The sequence below is a fragment of the Mus musculus genome, chromosome 17 (genome assembly GCF_000001635.26).
Source record: "Mus musculus strain C57BL/6J chromosome 17, GRCm38.p6 C57BL/6J".
In the NCBI taxonomy this organism is placed as follows: Eukaryota; Metazoa; Chordata; class Mammalia; order Rodentia; family Muridae; genus Mus; species Mus musculus.
This window is the reverse complement of record NC_000083.6, coordinates 65,955,645-65,978,278: the sequence shown is the minus strand read 5'-3', so window position 1 is coordinate 65,978,278 and position 22,634 is coordinate 65,955,645. Positions and strand designations below refer to the sequence as shown.

Below are 22,634 nucleotides of genomic sequence, written 5' to 3'. Positions count from 1 at the left end.
CACGCCTGGAAGTTTGGAATACGTGACTCACTAAAGAGGAGTATGCTTATTTCTGTAAATAACATCATCATAAAAATTAAGCTGGGTCTGGAGACATGACTCGGCAGCACAAAGAGAGCATGATACTCTTGCAGAGAACCTGAGTTTGGCTTTCAGCATGCACATTTGTAGCTCACAGTTACCTGTAACTGCATTGGAAGAGAGCTAGCACTCCCTTCCGGCCTCTGCAAGCATGAGCTTGCAGGGGGAGTACACAAACGTACTTGTGTATGAGGGCAGATACACACATAAGGAGACAGAGCAGACATTAGAAGGGAGTGCACACATGCTAGAGTGGCTGCAGTAGGTGCCATAGTGGAACACACTGAGGGTACATAAGGGAAGGGAGCCAGCGGACACTGTGGGTCAGAATGTAAAATGGTGACAACTGCTGTGAACAGCTGGCTGTTCCTCAGCAGGTGACGGATTTGTTACCCAGAAGTGTTACTCCTGGATATTATCTTATAAACAGTAAAAATACATATCCAGAACAAAGGCTTCAGCATAAATGTTGATGACAGTGTTTTCCTAGCAACCCCAAAGAATAACAACGCAGGGGGAGGGAGAACGTTATCTCAGCCCCATTGTGACGCTTCTGTCTAAACCTGAGATTAATGTGGTGTACAGCAGATGAGCAAAGTTGTACTTAACATGGAGCCGCATGCGGAAATGAAGACCCACAGATGTGGCGAAACCCAAGTGTCTTTATGTTGGGTCAGAGAGAAACTAGGAAAGCACTGGAAAGATGCAGGCTACGTGAGTTCTCTTGGTCTTGCCTCCCTGATTCTAGTGGTGAGAATGTTCCTTTCCCCGCTGCATAGAGGACATCTCTCACATGGGGGTTTTAGTCCCTTCTCACAGTACCCTTGGCCTATTTGTTTTTAAAACAACTTCAGCTCAAATAATCATTATGCCAAGTTAGCATGCTTTGAAGTGGCATTGTCTGCCACCCTTCAGATTAAATGATCACCAAAGAATGCCATACATAAAGTGTGCTGTCTACGTAGAATAGGATTTGTCCTCAGCAAAGTAGATATCTAGTGCACACCCACAGCAGGAGTAGATACCTAGTACACACCTACAGCAGGAGTAGATACCTAGTGCACACCTACAGCAGGAGTAGATACCTAGTGCACACCTACAGCAGGAGTAGATACCTAGTGCACACCCACAGCAGGAATAGATACCTATCTAGTGCACACCCACAGCAGGAGTAGATACCTATCTAGTACACACACACAGCAAGAGTAGATACATAGTGCACACCCACAGCAGGAATAGATACCTATCTAGTGCACACCCACAGCAGGAGTAGATACCTATCTAGTACACACACACAGCAAGAGTAGATACCTAGTGCACACCCACAGCAGGAGTAGATACCTAGTGCACACCCACAGCAGGAGTAGATAAGCCTTGAAAATGTAAGACAGAATAAGGAGAATCATGCACAAAAGACTACATAATGTACAACTTTATTTACAGATAACTGAATGCTCAAAACAAACTCCTGGAGACAAAAGTTAGTCTACTGACAGCCAGGAGATGCAAGAAAGGGGAGTGACTGCTAATAATATGGGATTTATTCCTGGTATATGTAATGAAAATGTTATGGAAGTAGAAAGTAGATTTATTTATTATTTTATAAGCATGAGGGATTTGTTGAAATGTATGTCTGTGCACACATACATGCCGAGTGTCTGTGGGAGTTCCATCAGCTGAAACTAGAGTTATAGACAGTTGTGAGCCTCCATCTGGGTGCTAGGAACTAAGAACTGAACTCAGGTCCTCTACAAGAGCAACAGCTGCTCCTAACCACCGAGCCATCTCTCCAGAACCTTACAGAACTTTAAAGTCTTCTAACACTTTAAAAAAAAAAAAACAATTTTAAGAAACTGCCAATTTTGGAGAGGGAAGATTTTTCTAGAACACTAAGAATTCTTAAACTTCTTAAAGCTCCTGGGAGAAAATGCCACTTTATGATTAAGATTAATTAGTTTAATGTAGCTTAAATTATTTTTTCTAATTCCACAAACAACTTTATGATTTCTAAAAATTATTCTGTGTTCAACTAGGAAAAACTTATTGTATCCAATGAACAAGAAGTTCTGCGAGTTCATTACAGAGCTGCAAGAACACTGGCCAATCAAACACTGCCATTTAGTGCTTGTACTGTCTTACTGGATGCAGAAGTGTACAATGTGCCCTTGGACTCACAGGTAAAGAGCTAGTTTATACAGTGCTTTCAAGAACTGTGGTGTAAGCCGGGGGTGGTGGCGCATGCCTTTAATCCCAGCACTCGGGAGGCAGAGGCCAGCCTGGTCTACAAAGTGAGTTCCAGGACAGCTAGGGCTATAAAGAGAAACCCTGTCTCGAAAAAAAAAACAAAAAAACAAAAAACAAAAAAAAAAACTGTGGTGTGCCTATCTTTCAATATGCTTTCGTAGAAGAAAGCAGAATTAAAGTCAAAGAATAAATGCAACTCTTAAAAGTCCTCCTGGAGGAGCCAGGCCTCTGTAGTTGTTTGTTATAAAGCCAGATAATCTTCTGGGTGTGGTTGCATAAGCCTCTAGCCCCATAACTTGACAGCTTGCAAACTATCTGTTTAGCAAAAAATCAAGGACTGAGAACATAACTTGGTAGGTAAAGTGCTTACCATGCAAATGTGCGGATCTGAGTTTGAATCCCCAGGCACGGTAGTGCACATCTAGACTCTTGGTGCTCCTGCAGCAAGAAGAGAGGAGACTGGGGGACTCTGGCACATACAGAAGCAAGCACAGACACTTTGTCTTAGACAAGTGGAACATAAGGACTGGTGCCCAAGGTTGTCTTCCAGTGTTTAGACATGTACCATGGCCTGTCTGCACTTGTACCCACCCATGACCACACCAGTGTATGTACTCATATAATCACTTACAGATGACTATAACTTGTCATTTGTTTCTAAAGTCAATATTAAGTGATCCATCTAGCTCTGACAGCTTGGTGGACCAGTGAGCTAATTGGGTTCTTTAGAGGAGCATAGACAACTTACAGGCTCCTACGCCTACAGAGAACCCCCATTTGCTTCCTCTCACCCTGTCCTGCATTTACGTAAACTGATCCTCCCCCCATTTGTGAATGTTTATAGGCTTAACATTGTGAAGACTGTGTGGGTGGTCAGGAGTCTCTCTGGTTCAGGGCAGCAGTGCCATGTCTCACCCGGAAGCAGCAGCATGCCACTACTAATTCCTGGATCTAAGAAAGGAGCTTGACTGTAAGGAAATTGAATAAATTCAATGCAGAGGCCATTGAAATACTTAATAATTACCATTTTTAAAACTTCTAATAACCAGAGTTAGCAGGTTAGCAATGTTACTAAAAGTTAGGCCACATGTTTACTGAAGTCTTTTAATTTTGGGCCATTATAAAGTACTGTGATCCATCTTAACAAATATAAGCAACAATGAAACTCTAAGAAAGACTTATTCTTTGGGCACTCAACTTTTTAGATGATAAAAGATATATCAGAACTGGAAATTGAGGTAAGAAACTACTAGATCAGAGCATTTTATGATTTCTAATAGGTGTAAGACGTATGAGTAAGCACAGTTGCTTGCTGACAAGACTGGCAGCATGAGTTTTAGCCCCAGGACCCACCTACATCCTACAAGTCGTCTTCTGACCTTCACACATACACATTGGCATGGTCAGGAACATGGTTAGGTTGAGGAATGCTTAGCCTCTGATGGATTGAAAAGAGAATTTCAGGCAGTCATGGTGATTCATAATCTCAGCCTTCAGGCAGTCTCTTGGGCAGGAGGCTCACGAGTCTGAGACTAAGCTAGAGGATGTAGTGAGACCCTGTCTCAGAAACACCAGCAAGAAATGGATACTTTACTATTACATCCATTTACTTATTATGTGTGCCTTAGTGCCTGCATGCCATAGCACGTGTGACGGTCACTTGCAGAGGCTAGAGCTTTCCTGCCTCCCATGTGGGACCTGTGCCTTGAACTGGGCACACCAAGCTTGGCAGCAAGCAAACTTGTTTACGTAAGAATTTAAAAATTAAGTGAATTCCCAGTAGATTCAGAATGAGCTCAAGTCCGAGATGTAACAGGCTGGGCCAGTCTCTCTTAATAGTTAGAGGACGTCACAGAGCTCTTCTGGAAGGGGATGGCTTCCTACGAAGGCAGAGCCACCTCTGCTTCTCACTGTGCTCCCTTTCCTTAGGGAGCCATCCAAGGTTGTCAGGCTCTCTAATAAATCATGCGTTGTTCATGGAAAGGGCATTTTGGTAATTTAAATCATTTTATTATACCTTGACCTAAATGTTCCTAGTGAACCAGACTACCAGACTTGAAGTTAACATTTCAGCTTGATGAAATGCCAGGATGTGAGGCTTATTCCTTGACAAGGATAGTCACCTGTCACAGTTCACGTTTGTAACAACTGACTCCACAGAGAGCCCATTCACTACTGACTTCAGGGTAGGCCGTAGTAGCAGACTGATGTCCTATCAAATGGCCTGAGAAGAACCAGGTATAGGGTAAGGCCTACCTCCTTGGGTAGGCGCAGCTCATCTTCTAGTGGGCCCTATCACGGTAACCCTGTAATATACGGTAACCCTGTAATAAATACTAAGCAGTACAACTGTCTCCGACACCAAGGAGGGAATGAAGCTGCTGAGCCTGTGCTTTGACACACCTACTAAATGCCAGTCCTAAACGTGGGACGTTAGGCGCCTTTTGTATGCACACACATTGTGATAACCTTGGAGTACTTTTAATTCCTAAAAAATGCCAGATGAAAATACACCATAGAAAATTAGGAAAACATAATTAGCCCAAAGTTGCACAGAAAGGTTCAAAGCTGAAATTTAAATAAATAAGAGAGAGAGAGAGAGAGAGAGAGAGAGTGTGTGTGTGTGTGTGTATGTATGTGTGTATGTATGTCTTAGTCAGGGTTTCTATTCCTGCACAAACATCATGACCAAGAAGCAAGTTGGGGAGGAAAGGGTTTATTCGGCTTACACTTCCATGCTGTTGTTCATCACCAAGGAAGTCAGGACTGGAACTCAAGCAGGTCAGGAAGCAGGAGCTAATGCAGAGGCCATGGAGGGATGTTCTTTACTGGCTTGCTTCACCTGGCTTGCTCAGCCTGCTCTCTTATAGAACACAAGACTCCCAGCCTAGAGATGGTCCCACCCACAAGGGGACCTCCCCTCCTTGATCACTAATTGAGAAAATGGCTTACAGCTGGATCTCATGAGGGCATTTCCTCAAGGGAGGCTCCTTTCTCTGTGATAACTCCAGCTGTGTCAAGTTGACACAAAACTAGCCAGTATAACATATAAAATCACAAAACTGATACTAAGAGTTTTTTACTTGAATTGTGTGTGCCCGTGGTGCGTATCTGGCAAGTGTGTGTGAGACCAGAGGACAAGCTTGTGGAATGGGTTCTGGCTTCCTCCTTTGTGTGAGGCCTAGGGATCAAACTCGTGTCAGCAGGTTGTGTAACAAGTGTCTTTCCCTTCTGAGCCATCCACTGGCCTGCTTGGAGAGCACTTATAAAGATCCATCCTGGGAGAACTGTTACCTCTAAGGCCAATGCCTCCCACCTGACCACCTTTTCTGTATGGGTGGGAAACTTTAGCTGAGGTGCAGCAGGCCCAGCGGGACTCTACTTCATAACTAAACACTGCGTCTCAGAATTCTGTAAGCACCTGTCTACTCACTACAAAAGGGACAGCTTTGTGAAACTTTCTCTTTAGAAACATATTTCTATCATTGATAACAGTGGAACGGACACAATAAATGGAATATTAAAGGGTTTTTTTTAAGTGTTTGACTGCATTCTTTTTAGTCTGATGACAGCAAAACTTCTGTGAGAGATCGATTTAATGCAAGACAGTTCATGTCCTGGTTGCAAGATGTGGACGATAAATTTGACAAGCTAAAGGTAGGTACGCATGCGTGGCAGTTGTCTGTTGTGGGTATGCGTGCATGGCAGTTGTTGTCTGTTGTTGTTCTTACACAGGTTCTCATGGGTCCCAGACTAGTTCTGGACTTGATATGAAGCCAAGGCTAGCCTTGAGCTTCAGACCCTCCTACTACTTATCAAATCCTGGGATTATATGCATTGCACCACCACGCCAGTTTTATGTGGTACTGCGGATTGATCCTCAAGTGTTTGCCAAGCAAGTACTCCCCCAGCTGAGCTGCCTCCCTTTGAACCAGGTTAAATGGATGCTTCCTTTGGGAGTGGAGCAGTAGCTAGTTCCAGCACTTATGGATCGCATTAGTCAGGGTTCTCTAGAGTCACAGAACTTATGCATAGTCTCTATATAGTAAAGGAATTTATTGATGACTTACAGTCTGCAGTCCAACTCCCAACAATGGTCAATAGCAGCTGTGAATGGAAGTCCAAGGATCTAGCAGTTGCTCAGTCCCACAAGGCAAGCAGGTGAAGGAGGGAGGGAGGGAGAGAGAGAGAGGGAGAGAGAGAGAGAGAGAGAGAGAGAGAGATTTCCTTTTTCCAATGTCCTTACGTAGGTCTCCAGCAGAAGGTGTAGCCCAGATAAAGGTGTGTGCCACCATGCCTTTAATCCCAGATGACCTTGAACTCCCTGTCTTAATCTTCTGGAATCCATAGCCACTATGCCTCAAGATCTCCATACCAAGATGCAGGTCAGAAACCTGTATCTCCCAACCTCCAGGTTAGGATCACTGGTGAGCCTTCCAATTCTGGATTGTAGTTCATTCCAGATATAGTCAAGTTGACAACCAGGAATAGCCACTACATGGAGCCATCTGTAACCACAACCATCTGTAATTCCAGGGGATCCAACGCCCTCTTCTGGGTTTTGGTCTCTTCAGGCACTAGGCACTAATCTGGTACACATGCGTATATGCAGACAAAACACCCATACAGAGCTAATTAATTATTAGGTTAGTGTTTCTCTGTCCTTAGAAATTAGTAGTGCTACACCACCCAGCACTCAGGAGGCAGAGGCAGGCAGATCTCTGAGTTCAAGGCTAGCCTGGTCTGCAGAGTGAGTTTTAGGACACTTAGGACTACACAGAGAGACCCTGTCTCCAAAAACAAAAAGAGAAAAGACATCACCAATATTGGTAAATATTTCAGAAAAAGAAACATTAGTTAATCATGAGTATTTACTGTGAACCACAACTGGAAAATAGGAAATAAAAAACAAACCTATTTTAAGAACTAACATAGTGGGCTTAGAGAGATGGCTCAATGGCAAAGGGTGCATACTAGTTTTGAGGAGGACTTAAATTTGATTCCTACTTCCTTCCTATGTCAGCTGACTCAGAACCACTCATAACTCCAGCCTCAGAGAGATCTGATGGCTCTGGCCTCACGTGTACATGTCCACACAGAAACACTTGCACACAGTTAAAGTCTATCAGAGGGCCACAGACAGGGGAGTTGTGTGTGTCTTTGCACTCACTATCCAGTGCACCTGTCTGCTTACAGCTCGAACACGAAGGACAGGATGATAAACCAAACACATTCTGTACACTGGTGCACCCTTGAAATCCTAGCTCTTAGTGGTAGAGAAGTAGGGAGATTTCAACAAGTTTGAACCAGCTAGACTACACAGCAAGACCCTGTCCCCCACCCCCCCAAAAAAAATTGACCTGAAATTTTAAAGCAATTCTGTCTAGATTTTACAATTCTTTCAATAGTTTGGAATCTCATAATTTCAAGGAATATTAGCAAGCCCAAATTAAAGAGATGAATATGAAATGGTAAACGCACGTTGGTGTAAACAGGCTTGAAGATTTTATGATGTGTTCCTTAGCCTTAGTCTCTATCCCTAACAAAGCTGGGGGTGAGATTATCTTGAAGCAGCAAGTGTAACAGATTAATCAAGCCTTCTCTTCCTTTAAATAGACCTGTCTCTTAATGAGGCAGCAACACGAAGCTGCAGCTTTAAATGCCGTCCAGAGGCTAGAATGGCAGCTCAAACTCCAGGAGCTGGACCCTGCCACGTATAAGTCTCTCAGTATTTATGAAATCCAGGAGTTTTATGTTCCCCTTGTTGATGTTAATGATGATTTTGAACTGACTCCTATATAGCAGTAAGTACTTGTGTTGGTATCATCTTAAACTAACCGTATCTAGACATCATACTGTGGAATACTGCCTTTTAAGAAAAACCCTGATACACGCCTTTACAGTTGTTAGTGAAGTTAACTAAAGTTGGATATGTAGTGAACACTGTCATTTTATAAAAATAAAAATATTTTGGATCTTTGATCCAAATACAGTTTCTAACAGAAAACTATTATTTATATTGATCAGAGGTAACTATTGCATTAGAACAAACTGAACAGACCTTTAAAAAGTTGAGAAAAATCTGTTAACAACGCTGGAAGTTGTTAGCACTCCAAGTAGCAAGATACAGGTGACCAGTACTCAGCTGTCTTGTGGGCTGCATTGCACACACACGAGAGAGTGCAAGAGTCAGTTCCTGCCAAATAGGCTCTGACACAGAAGGAAACCTCCGCACAAAATTCTTCAGTTTATTTTATCTGTCAATTAATTGTACAGTTTTCTTTCTGAAAGGTTTAATATTGTCTTCCTTTTTAATAACTTATTTTATACATATTGTATATCTTGTAATTAATGGTCAAATGTATACAAGGAACTGATCAAAATGTGTACAAAGATAATTGTAAACCTGTTTGTTCTGTTGGACCAAAGTTGTAGTTTTTGAAGTGTAATAGCAGTGAGTTCTGATAGTAAACCTTTAAATAAGGTATGCATGTGTTTGAGTTAGCTTGTGTCCATCCCATAACTGTAAAGATGGTGGCTTGGTTGTATTGCATGCTTTCTATAATTTGGTTCTTTCCATTACTGATGCCTGAGACAGTGTGAGACTTGTTACACTAGTGTCCTGTGAGAGCCTGGAGCTCTGTGTGTGCTGGACACCTTGCTTAGAGGCAGTCATGCGGAGAGGCTCACGCTCCCGCCTCCTCTCGCTGGAGGAAGCCTGTTTCCCCCAAACAACAACAACAACAACAAATGCCTTTGAATGGAAATTCTGAAATTGTAAATGTCTATTTTAATACTCAACTATGAAAGAATTTGTGAATATATGTAAATATGTTTAATAAATTTTTTTGGTCATGTTAAATCATTGTAAACTTTTTTACATTGCTTAAATTTAATCTTTTAAGCTTAATATCCTTTGCACTTCTAAAATAAAAATGGAATACTGAAGTCAAGTGAGATACTTGGTCGTCAGAAGAAGAAAAAGTCTAGGGATATTCCAGTCCCTGAAATAGTCATGACATTTTTATTAATATATTTTCTTTTTTCCTTGTATCAAAATGCAAAATGTATAATTTGCAAAATTTTGTAATTGAAATAAGATTTGGTATGCTTTTATAGTAAAATAATGAGCAATACATTTAGAACACTTTCTCCCATGATCTGACATAGATTAGATATTCAGGAAAACTGGGGGCATAAACCTAACTGAACTTGTGAAACATTTGGGATGGAAAATTAGGTCTAAAATCATCATAGGCAAACCTGCCACAATGTGGAATTGAATTGGGAGACAATTCAATTATACTGGATAATTCCAGTTTTGATAAGGAACGGTGAAAAGAATATATGAATATATGTTAAATACTTTAAATTCAGCTCACAAGTGGGAGGTTCCAGCTAGTAAAAGAAAATAATAGGTTTTTTTAGTGCAAAGGTACATATTAAGCTTAGGGATTTTTGAATTTTTACATCAATTTATATTTTTATTCTTACTGTACTGGCATGCGCAATAAAGCAGCAGTGTGAAGAACACTCATACAGGATTTGATAAAGGTCAGATGTCATTTTCCTTAGAACGTTAGATGAAAGATTGTGGCCTTTCATTGCATGGGGCCAGAAAGGCAGGGTAGACTTTGAAGCACTGGTTTTTTGTTGTTTGTTTTTGTTTTTGTGAAGTTATGTTTATTAAGGCTGGGAACATTAGAAGCTAATTGATAAAAGCAATACTTTTTAATACAAAACCAACTTAATGCAAAGTTTGTTTATACTTTCGCCTAGAAAGAAAATTTGATGAGCTCGTGTGGCAGATTACAAAAATTAAAAAAGATTAAATGTTCAAGCAAGCAAGAGAAAAGGAAATCTGTAGAGCATTTGGTTCTGATGGTCCCGCCAGGGACCAGTCGAGGAAGTAGTACTGACTGAACAGAGCAAACTGTTGACAAAGGAAAAAGGAAAGGACAGGACAAAGCAGCCACACGTAAGCAGGGAGCCGCAGGTGCCGCCCTCAGCCCAGCTTTCCAGTCCCACCACAGTGCTCCCACCGCAGTGCTCACCCTCTTCCGCGGTGGCTCAGCCAGCTGCAGCCTCTGCCTGGACTCTGTACTACGCATTTCCTCTGCACGCCATCGGGATAGCTAAGTTACTGCACTTCATAGGGATGTGTGAGTTACACACAGTTAAGGACTCTTGATGTTAGAGACTTTGGGAAGGTCTGAAATAGGAGAAAACTTGCAATGGAGTATTTACCTAAAAGGTTTCAATTCTCAAAAGAAAAGTGAGGATGCCTAACGCAATCAGTGAATCTTTTTAAACTATTCCAACATCATGAACAAGATATTAAATTGTACCTAAGGATTTGTATTTCTTTAAGTCTTGTTCTAAATCATATCTGTTTAATAAATGACTAGTTAATATTTGTGCATGTTATTTAATAAAGAGTTATATTTTTATAGAAAACGTAAGAGTGAAAGTGTGCTCCGTGTCTTTTACTTAATGTCCCACTCCTGTATAATTCCGTGACACACCAATGTCTACTTGGGCCTCCAGCAAGATTGCAGAGATACTCACTGTATGAAAACAGTGCCGGTCACATGGTCCGAGTTAAGAGGGGTCTCAAAGATGACATGTGAGTAGGAGACATGCTGCACAATGCCCAAAGCCCCATGAACCTCTGGCACTTGAAATTCTACTGATCTAAGAAATGGAGTGCACACTAAGATAATTTCCTTTTCTTCCTCAGAAAGTGAGCTATGTCTTTGATTCTACCTCTACTGCTCTCGCATATAAACTCCCAAAATTTTCAGAAAGGCTATCGACTCGTTAAGGAAACACGTCACCATTAAAAAAAAATTGTTTAACCAGGCAGGCATTTCATGCCTGTAATCCCAGCATTTGGGAAACTGAGGCAGGAGGATTGCCATGAGTTCAATGTCCGATTGAACCCCATCTCTAAACAACTATATCAGTAAATTTTTCCAACAGTTAAGGCAAGAAGTGAAAAAAAAAATCTTTGGAGATACGTGTAATGTTTAATGTTTAATTTTTTTGTTTGTTTTGTCTTGTTATTTGAAACAGGGTCTCACTAGGTAGACTTAACTGGCCTGATACTTGGTATGTAGACCAAACTAACCTCAAACTCAGAAATCCGCCTCCGTCTGCATCTCAAGTCCTGGGATTGAAGGTGTGCTTCCCCACACACACCCAGCTAAAATTTTCTGTAATTCATTAACTTATTGTTGGCTTCTTGGAAGTCTTCTCTGTGCTTAGGGTGGGTCTTAAAGACCCCCAGAAACAGTCGCCAGGATTTATCCAATCATGAAAAATAAGATTCATAAAAGAAACTGAGCCAGATAAAGTGACCAATTCCATTCACTGGAGCTGCTCTTAGTCTAGGAAATGAAAAGTATTATTACAAAAGTAGGAAGAAGTATATCTAGAAGATCGGCCAGGTTTCCTGTGAGTGAGTGTGCACAGCCTCGGTAGTGATACAATTCGAGATCATGAGACATACTTCTGTCAAAGGAAATAATGCGAAGGGTTTTTTTTGTTTTTTTTTTTTTTTTGCCTAAAAAAATAGACAGTCTTTGCTCACATGGGGAATTCAGTGTTACTCCACGCAAACCGAAGAAATGGCAAGCACATTTGTTTTTCAAAATACATTTTTTAAAAGTGGTTACTATAACCAAATCTTCAACTAGTGCTAGATAAAAAGCCTTTATGTAGCTAATTTTCCCCTCACTTCTTAGAATAATGTTGCATATGTAGGATAGGCTCACAGGTGAAAAAGCACTTGTAATCCCACATTCAGCTCAACATTTGTCAGTACTTTTTTTTAAAAAAAAAGTGGTTATGATTTAGATATAATTTTTTAAACAATGCAGATCTAAGCAGTTTGATAACTCCTTGTTACAAGTACCCAAATCCATACAAAAAGTCACCCCAGAAAGTCTCTCATGCTTCTGTCCGTGCTGTCTCCCCCCAAGAGGCAACCAGTGAGCGCCTTGCCTTCGCACACCGTGTGTTCACTCAACCTAGTCTCAAACGTCGTGAAAATAAACTCATGTAGTATATACCTTGTGTCTCCCTTCCTCCTCAAGCGGATTTTGGAATTGATATGTGTTTCGTATATCAGTAACAAGTAGTAATTTTTAATAAGTAGTATGCTGTACAAATGTGTTCTCTTGTTCTTAGTGTTTGGATTGTTTACAGCCTGGGGTATTGTGAATAAACCTATGGACATGGAAACTTTAACGGAATCTGCTTTTCTTTTTTAATTTCTCTTAGATATTTACTGTCACATAGAATCATGCCACAGCTTACTAGAAAATGAGAGTTCTCCAAAGTGAATGCACCATTTTTACTACTACCTCCATGTTGCTCTGAAGTCTCCCTGACATTTGGTATTACCGGGTCTGGCATCCCGGATGCCCTGGGCTTACTACCAGCACTGGAGGGCTGGGGGGTTGGAACTAATAACATAGTCAGTTATTAGCCAGTTTACTAGCTGTGTAGTAACATCTTGTGGTTAATTTGTATTCCTCCAGTGATTCATGAAGTTGAGCTTATTGGAACTATTTGTACATATCATTTCGTAGTTTTGATTTTTGCTTGTTTTGAAACAGGGTTTCTTTATGCAGCCCTGGCTATTCCGGAACTCCGTAATAGATCAGGCTGACCACAAACTCACAGAGATCCCCCTGCCTCTGCCTCCCAAGTGCTGGGATTAAAGGTGTGCGCCACCATACCTGACCTTGTTTTGTTTTGTTTTTTTTCAGTCTTCAAGCATTTCCTCATTCCTTTGAGTTGTCTTGCTGTGTCGGTGGTTTCCCCCATGCATAAAAGTCCTTTGTCAGCTCTGGATGGACTCTGCAGTTTTACCCAGTGCAGGACTTGACACCCCCATCTTCTCAGTAACTAGTCCTCCTTCCTCCTCCTCCACATCAGTGATTTATTTCCGTCGAGCCTTAATCCCCAGACTTCTATGCTCTGCATGCCCACACCATGGACATATCACCTGGCACAGGACCGGGCTGGTCACCTGATGGGACGCTGTGTCCATCAGTGAGGACAGCTGGAAGCCATACCACAAACCAAATACTGATGATCCTGTCTGTGGTCCAGGCCCAAGGGACAGTTTTCCTAGGTTTTTTGTTTGTTTGTTTTGGGGGTTTTGTTTTTTGTTTTTGTTTTGTTGTTTGTTTTAAGGTGGAGAGGTGTTTGCTCATTTAACATATAGTTTTGGTGATAGTCACTTTCTGGTCATTTGAACTTTGAAGAATACCAGTTCAGTGATGTAGATAGACGTCCACATGTTGATACATTTTACTATATAACATCAATAAGTTCATACTCGACACCAGTAACATGACTCTGCAGGGAAAGATGCCTGCCACTTAGCCTGGCAAACTGAGTTCAGTCTCTGGGACTAACGTGGTGGAAAGCAAGAACAGATACTCCCCCATACACACCCGTGTGTGCCACAGCATTCTCATGCCTACAGAGACATCCACAAGTGTTTATTAGGTATTCTTGGGGAGAGCGTTGGCAGACAAGAAGGCACTCGGGTTTGGACTACTGCCTAAAATTCGGGGATATCAGTAGGTGAAGGAACTTGGTGCCTAGCCTGAGGACCAGAGTGTGATTCCAGGAACACACACACACACACACACACACACACACACACACACACACACACGGCAGTTCACGCCATCTCTGGAAGACCTGAGCCATCTACCCCTGACACCAGCTTTTTGTTTTAAACTGAGAGCTTGGCAGAGAAAACTTGCAGGACACAATTAGGTGCGTCTGCCTCTGTGCTCGCTCTGAGCACAGTTTAAATCCTACCTTCCCTGACATACCATCTCGGGCTCCCAGCTGGAGACTCTGAGGAGGTCACATTGTGACACTTGGTGGCCTAGACTTGGCACTTCTGAAAAATCATAGCTCCAAATGGATTGCAAGCTTACCAAGAGTTGCTGTGTGAATATGTGACAAGAGAAGAGAAAGAAGCTACTCTTGTGTTGGCTAGTAATGGGTTTAGGAAAAATGAAAATTAACCATAATTAATCAAAATTAACACACACACATACAGCATGGCTTCAAGAGGCTGGAAGCGTACAGTGCCGATACTGTCATTCTTTTGTAAAGTACTCAGCAGACAGTTTTGATGATTACAAAACCTCCTACAGAAAGCTTAAACCCCACCCCAGGAATGCCATTGCCCTGGAGTGATAATTTAGAAACCCACAGCCATTCTACTAACTACATTATGACAGTCATTTAGCCTGCCCTGCACCAACTAGGTTGTATGATGAGAACTCTCTCAGGGCCCCTTTACTACACACTTCATGCTTCTGAGGTCCTCTCAGGACTGGTATCTACCAGAGCAAAAGGCTGTGCCCAGTGAGCCCACATGGGTCCCCTCACATGCTTCAACGGGTTTCCAGCAATCTACCTTCAATCTGCAGAGCCCATACAGCCCCATCCCCAGGTTTCTGCTTTGTGACCACCAGAGAGTGGCCAGCCGGCCGTGCTCTAGATAAGAAAGAGGCTGAGTTAGAGTGTCTTGAACGGAGTTGGTGTTAGTAGCTAGATCCATCACCTTTCACAACAGACTCTTCAGGAGCACAGCTGTTAGCCCAACTTCACAGCTGAGAAAGTGGCAGAGGCAGCCTGGCTGGCTGGTATAACACTATCCCAGAGCCACCGTGCCCTCTGTGCAGTCTGCAGATTCTCAGAGAAAGGCTCTTGAGGTGAGGTTTCCCATGCCAAATTACATCTCAAATAACAAATGACTGCAAGGTAGCAACTTCATGGCCCTTTGGCACAGTGTGACTGTGCCTCAGAGATCATGGGTCTCAAAGGCATCAGCTTCAGCTTGCAGACCCCTGACGTTTCCAAGGACCTTGTACTCAGGCTCTGTGTTACAGGACTGAGCCACCTTGCCAGCCTGTGGTTACTCTGCTTCTAAAGGTCACCCTCATCTGTGCTGTGATAGGACACCAATGATACCCAGATCTTTCTCGTGCATTGAATCTGATTTCTGCCGCTGATAACTGGTATAAAATCTGGATTCATATTTGAGAGGCTTTTGTGGTTAAGTCAGGCACCCCCATACCTCCAGTAATCTCACAGGAACCTTCATGGTGGCTGAAGACAGCAAAGAGGGAGGGGAGGCTAGGGACGGGAAGAGAGAGGGATCGGAGTAGGGATACGTACAGGATGGAGGGGGCTAGGGAAGACCTGATAAAACAAGTTCTGGCAAGAAAAAGGGTCTTATTTTTTTAAGATTTATTTATTTGTTTGTTTTATGTATATAAGTACATTGTAGCTGTACAAATGGTTGTAAGCCTTCATGTGGTTGTTGGAAATTGAATTTAGGACCTCTGCTCACTCTGGTCAACTCCGCTCGCTCAGTCCCTGCTCAACCTGGCCCAAAGATTTATTTATTATTATAAATGAAGTACACTGTAGCTGCCTTCAGACTCACCAGAAGAGGGCATCAGATCTCATTACAGGTGGTTGTGAGCCACCATGGGGTTGATAGACTTGAACTCAGGACCTTCAGAAGAGCAGTCAATGTGCTTAACCCACTGAGCCAGCCCCAAGAAAAAGTTTTTAAGTAGGTTGTGTTTCCATAGGGAGACCCTGTCTCAGAAGAAATAATTAGCTGTACCATATTGAAATAGAGTAAGACAGAAAAGGCCACTTACTGGACTTAAAGTGCCGCTTGTGTAGCTCATTGCCAAGCATGGCATCATTTGCTGCCTGGAACAGAATAACCTGGAAAAATAAAACCTAACCACAAACACACCAGTCAGCTGTGACTCACACTTACACCTGTCAGCTGCGACTCACACTTACACCTGTCAGCTGTAACTCATACTTAACACATGTCAGCTATGACTCACACTTTAGACCTGTCAGCTATGACTCACACTTACACCTGTCAGCTATGACTCACAATTATACCAGTCAACTATGACTCACCCCTGTCAGCTGTGACTCACACTTTACACCTGTCAGCTATGACTCACACTTTACACCTGTCAGCTATGACTCACACACTAGTCATCTATGACTAACACGTATACCTGTCAGCTATGACTCACAATTACATCTGTCAGCTGCAACTCACACCTGTCACCTGTAATTCATACTTAACACTTGTCAGTTATGACTCACACTTTACATCTGTCAGCTATGACTCACCTTATACCAGTCAGCTATGACTCACACACTAGTCATCTATGACTAACACATATACCTGTCAGCTATGGCTCACAATTATCCCAGTCAACTATGACTCATACCTGTCAGCTATGACTCACACTTACATCTGTCAGCTATGACTCACACTTACACCTGTAAACTATGACTCACACTTATATCTGTCAGCTGTGATTCACACTTTACACCTGCCAGCGATGACTCTTAGCTTTAAAAGCAAAAGCTGGCTGCCATATACACTTGTATAAACTCTTGGCCAGCTTGGCCACTCTGCCTGTGACTTTAGACTCTGAGGATGCAAACTGAACTGACAAAACCTTTCGAGAACTGTCCTGGCTTCAGGCCACCAGTGACATCTGTCTCCCACTCTTGTGGCTAGAGTGCTTATTCTAGAGAGATCTCCTGCAACAGAAAAAAAAAAAGCAAGCATCACAAAATTTCTAAATTACAAAAGTTGAAATCTTTCAGTATGTAGCCTTTACATAGTGAAATTACATTTAAAAACAAGTAGAAAAATACCAGAAAACTTCTAACTGTTTCAGAGTCAAAGAATATATTTTACAATAGTAATGATTAAAGAAAAGCAACAAAACACAAAGATGAGTCTTTGAAACAATTAATTAGTTTATAAACCCCACTAAGAAAAACTATGGGGAAGAGACAGATTTCAAGATTAAAATTGTAAAACCTCTGCAGATTTTTGGTTGGTTGGTTGGTTGGTTGGTTTGAAGGCAGAGTTTCTATGTAGCCCTGGCTGTCCTGGAATTTGCTAGGCAGACTGGGCTGGCCTAGAACTCAGAAATCCTCCTGCCTCTGTGTTAGGATGAAGACATGCACCATGCCTGGCAAATATTTTATGAGTGTGGTTATTCTCTTTTTTCATGGACATCTGTGCATCCACCGATGTCCCTGGTGGCCAGAGGCCACAAAAAGGGCTTCAGATCCCCTGGGACTGGAATTACGACGGTTGTGAGCTGCAACAAGTCCTTTGGGGATTAATTGAGAGCTTTTTAAAAAAAAGATTTATTTATTATATGAATAAGTATGTTGTAGCTGTCTTCAGACACACCAGAAAAGGGCATCAGATCTCATTACAGATGGTTGTGAGGCACCACGTGGTTGCTGGGATTTGAACTCATAGTCTCTGAAAGAGCAGTCAGTGCTCTTAACCGCTGAGCCATCTCTCCAGCTCCCATCGAGAGCTCTTAACTGCTGAGCCATGTCTGTAGAACAATTTCTGTTATTTTTTGTTTGGTTGTTTTATGTTCATTGATGTTTTGCCTGCATGTTTATGTGTGTGAGTGTGTTGGTTCCACTGGAATTGGAATTACAGATGGTTGTGAAATGCCATGTGGTTACCAGAAATTGAACCCAGATCTTAAGGAAAAATAGTCAGTGCTCTTATCCACTGAGCCATCTCTCCAGCCCCTAGAAGATGTTACAAACTCACTTTCTTTCTTTCCTCTTCTTTTTTTAGAGTTTCATACCCGAGTGCCTTATTTCTGTTGTTCTTACCCTCTCTATAATTCCTTCCTTAGCACCCACTCTTACATGATTAGCATACATTAATTAAATACGATGGATTTCATTTGGACATTTTCATAGATGTCTGTAACATAGTTCAGTCATTCACACACACTCTCTTACCCTCTTCTGTCCCCACCCCATGCTTGCTCTCCCTTTCTTTTCCCATCTAGCCTCCCCTTCTACTTTCCTGGCTGTGTGTGTCCTAGTTCATTAGGACTCTTTACAGGACTCTGGGAATCTAACCAGTGGCTACACAATTAAAGAAAACACCTCCCACTCTGACCATCACCTGTTAACTAAGGAAATCCTCAGGGAAGACTGGGACATCATGGGTCCCCCTCCCCTTTCAACAACAGAGTTGTTGACCGGCCCAGGATTGTGAAGATCCTGTGCAAGACGTCACAGCTGCCAAAAGCTCAGCCGTACAACCGACGTGGCCTGTCCAGAAGTCAGTGTTCATCATGGCTTCCCTCATCCCACTCTTCCTCTGGTTCCTCCATTCCTCCTGCCTCTTCTCTCACAGTGTAACCTCAGCCTTAGAAGTGGAGTGGAGGTGTTTGTAGATGTCTTGTTTATGGCTTCATATTCAGTGGTCATCTATTCTTCCCATTTTAACCAGTTACAAAAATCTCTGAAGGCACCACTTGATCTCTGCAAAAAAGAAGCTTCTCTGACCGAAGTTAATAGCTACACTAGTCTATAGATGTAAATGTGGTTGCTTCGAAGATAGAGTTCCAGGTATGACATGTCTTTTTATCAGCCACAGTAACTTCTCCACTAGTACCTCTGACTCCCTCAGCGGGTAGCTATTGTGTGGGTTTACAGTAGCAGGGGTGACTCCCTCCTGTGGAGCAGTCATCAAATCCAATCAGAAAGCAGTTGGCCATCCTATAGCACATTGCTGTTGGATGAGAATTTGTTCATAATTACCTGGCCAGAGGGCCCACACCTGAGTAACCCTGGCAGCCTGCAATGCACTTCCTGCTATGAGTCTTAGACAGAAGGGAGAAAGCTTCCAGCCAAGTTCCAGCTTGATTTCTTTATGACCCGTGACTAAAGTACACAGCATCTTCAGCAGTAGTGCCTTGCCGTCTAGTTGTGATAAGCAACCAACAGCAGTGGGTTGTAAGGGCCCTAGCAATTTATAGGGAGCTGGTCCAGACCTTTCACTGTGATTTTTGTTGATAACCTATGGTTTCTGAAAGCATTGCTCACCCACACAGATGTATCTCCATTTACATTTTTTAAGTTTTATTTTTTTATTAACAAATCAAGTATCCAACTTACGTGTTTTTAAAAATATTAATTACTTATTTATCTTATGATGGTCAGGGGCAAGTACCACCACATATGTGGAGAAAAGGGACAACTCTAGGGAGTTGGTTCTCTTCTGTAAGTTCCTGGAATCACGCTCTGGTCCTCAGGCCAGGCACCAGGCTCCTTTACCTACTGACAACCCTGAATTTTAACCACTAGTCCAAACCCTAGGCTAACCCTCTTGTCTACCAACACTTTGTAGTTTCTCCAAGAATAATAAACAGCACAGACTGGACATTTATTTCTGGCACTCCTGATTCCCACTCCTAAACCTGCTGTCCCTCTTCCTCAGTAGCTCAAGCCAGAAAACGAAAGGTCATCTGCAGTCCATCCTCTCTCTTCTACAAATGACCTACTTTCTGCCAGCTTCCCTCTGAGGACCAGAACTTGCACAAGAGGTCTGGAGGGGTGAACTATCCAGATGACCCCATCCTGAATTCCTGCTCCATAAAACCTGTGAAAGAATGAAACATACTAGGCCACTGAGTTTTGGGGTGATTTATTTCATAGCAACAATAGCCAAAATCTATCTAGGACTTGCGATCAAGGTCATTTTCCGAGGTGATGTTGGAAGGTAGGCTGGATGTTGCTTGGCCAGAGATACACTTAGCTGATTGAAATTCTGCAGTTTTCTTGGGCATCAGCCCTAGCTAGCGTCTGGTGGTTGTTTTTCTCTCGTTGTTTTGTTTTTAATTAGCGTAGGTTGATTTCCAAGTTGGGGCAAGGTTCCAAAAATCTCCTTGTGGAGACATTACTTGATTAAGCACGTGTGCGTCTACCGTGTGCCAGTCACAGAGCTATGGTCATTGGCTCCATGAACGGTCAGGTTCCAGCAGAGGATGCATCCCCATGTCCAACTCAGCACCAGACTGTGACTTAGGGTTTTAGGAACAAATAAAAACAGAGAGACTGGTCACTGTAGAACTGAGGACAGCAATTTACTCAGGTTCAGCCCAGAGAACTGAGTGTAATATGAGACCCCACTTTGTGCTAAGAGCCACTATGATGGGTGTCTAAGAATGGAGTTAGAGCCAGCCAGCCTCTTTCCTGACATAGAGCATTGATGTTTTTGCTGAGGTTTAGCCATATCCTCCTACTTCTGGTTTCTTCACAGCTGTTTGCTCGAAGCTGTCTCTTTGATACCTCTGTCTCTGTACCTTCAAGTCTAGCCTTGTTCCTCCCCCCCCCCCCCACACCCCATCCCACTCTCAGCGGGATAAACAATCAACACATCCATGCTGGAGCCCAGCTATCAGTGCTTGTCTTGGCCACAAAATCTCCCAGCATTCCTCACTCCTCATTCCCAGCTGAGGGAGTTGGGCTGCATGGCCCCTGAATGCTCTCTTCGATTCTTCCAGGGTTGGAAGCTCTCTGAGGAGTGACTGAATTGTGTTTTGGGAGGCACTACCTGACCCTTCTGCTGGTGCAGGCTGGCTTCATTTGTGTTGTTCTTGGAATCTCATCAAAGTCAAATCAACAACAACTTCTCCCCCTTCTCTTCTTCCTCCTCCTCCTCCTCCCCCTCCTTCTCCCCCTCCCCCTCCCCCTGCTCCTGCTCCTGCTCCTCCTCCTGGCTCAAGTTCAGTTGGATCTGTTGTCCGCTGGTATCTTCCAGCCTTTGCTTCAGAGCCAGCCAATTATGCTCACTCTCCTGGTGATTAATATCAGAGAGCACATTTCTGAAGTCGGGCCCCAAGCAAAATATCAGCGGATTCCTCACGCTTCAGTTGCGCAACCGCAGGGCCACAGAATATGGTCACAGAGGCAAAGGAGGATGAACCAGTGCGGCTGCCCGTGGCTTGGTCTCCGGTGGCATTCATCCCATTGCCTTGCCTTGCCTTCTTTCCTCCTCACGTCGTGGGTCTGGCCTTCAAAGAACAATGTGTGCAGCTGAGATGACTCCGTTTTTTAAAGCCTAGTTTCTAGGTGAGCAAGAGGACCTGAGTTCAGATCACCAGCATCCATGGAAACACTGGGCTAGCCCAGCAGCCTGCCTGTAGTTCCAGCCCCTGAAAACACAGATGGAATTCTCTCCATTCCAAGCAAGCTGCCTAGGAATTCTGAGCTTGACTAAACGACCAAGGTTGGGGCTTGGGATTTAACTCTAGCAAGCACACAGCCCTGAGTTCAGTCCTCAGCCTGGGGGGTTGGGGTGGGATAGTGCAAATATAATAGGAAGAGCAAGAGATTGATCAAGGAAGATTTCAGACCTCAACTCTGGGCCTCTACATGCACACGGAAATGGGTACCTGCTCTTCCACATGTAACCATGTAAGAACACATGCATACACATGAAAAGATATTTTTTTTTAAAAATTGCTGCAAGCTAAGGAACAGGTATTCAGCAAGTTGGGACTTCCAGGCTGGAGAATTGGCAGTCTGAGCCACTGTATTCTGGCCCCTTATAGAAAGTGCCATGGCTTGTGTGTTCTGCCCCCCTCTATGTAGAGAGGCTTTTTTGCATCACTTTAGACTTGCGGTCAAGGGCAGCATCTCTTTCTTATACCAATAAAGTACCACAGTGTGACTCCAAAGTTCTTCTCAGCAGTCTTTAGAGAGTTAGTTCCCCGTGACTTGGTCCTCTACCTTTATTCTCTGCCTCTGGAGCTCACCCCCTTCTGTGGTGATCAGTGTCAATGACACCCTATATTCCAGTCATGAATCCGAACCTCTGTCTGAGTGCCCAACTTCATTTCTGATGACTGATTGTCATTTCTGTGTGGATACCTAGTAGTGATGGCCAACTGGACATATAGGTCACCCCTGATACTCTCCTAAGCCTGCTCATCCCTCTTACTTCTCGGTTTACACAAATGGACAGAAGAGGAGGCAAACACTTACGTGCTGGCCGCTTGACATCATCTCATTTAGCTCTAAACATTCTCTTACCAAGTACATTTAAAAAAGATCTTCATTTTATACATGAGAACACTTGGGAATTAGATTACCTGTCCTGTTATATACTTAACACTAGCCAATGTTTAACTGAGTGATTGGCACATGAATGACCCACCCGCTGTTTGTCAGATCCGCGTCCCTGTTAAGTACATCTGCCCTCTCATCCTAAGTAAGCAGAGCTGTTAGCGTCAAATCCTCCACTCTCACAGCCCTAACAAGCCTGTCTTGTTGGCCCCCTATCTTCCAGATACCAAAAACAGAAAAACGAAAAACAAAATAACAAAAACCCATGAAAAGCAGGAAAAAAAAAATGTGTACAATATGAACATGCTAGGAAG

The 22,634-nt window shown here is 43.0% G+C and overlaps 1 protein-coding gene across 11 annotated transcripts in view; it reads left to right on the top strand.

Moving 5' to 3' along the window:
• Positions 1–12,576, top strand: part of Ankrd12 (ankyrin repeat domain 12) — a 113,102-nt gene extending 100,526 nt beyond the window's left edge. For 8 of the 11 annotated variants that reach the window (XM_006523393.4, XM_006523399.4, XM_006523397.4 and 5 more), the window contains 3 exons: positions 2,115–2,258; positions 5,887–5,982; positions 7,942–12,576. In XM_006523393.4, the coding sequence (XP_006523456.1) occupies positions 2,115–2,258; positions 5,887–5,982; positions 7,942–8,127 (426 nt within the window). In that variant the 3' untranslated portion in view covers positions 8,128–12,576. The remainder of the gene's footprint in view (positions 1–2,114; positions 2,259–5,886; positions 5,983–7,941) is intronic. The other 3 variants (XM_030249419.1, XM_006523396.4, NM_001025572.1) reach the window with 2 other exon arrangements.
• The last annotated feature ends 10,058 nt before the right edge of the window (positions 12,577–22,634 follow it).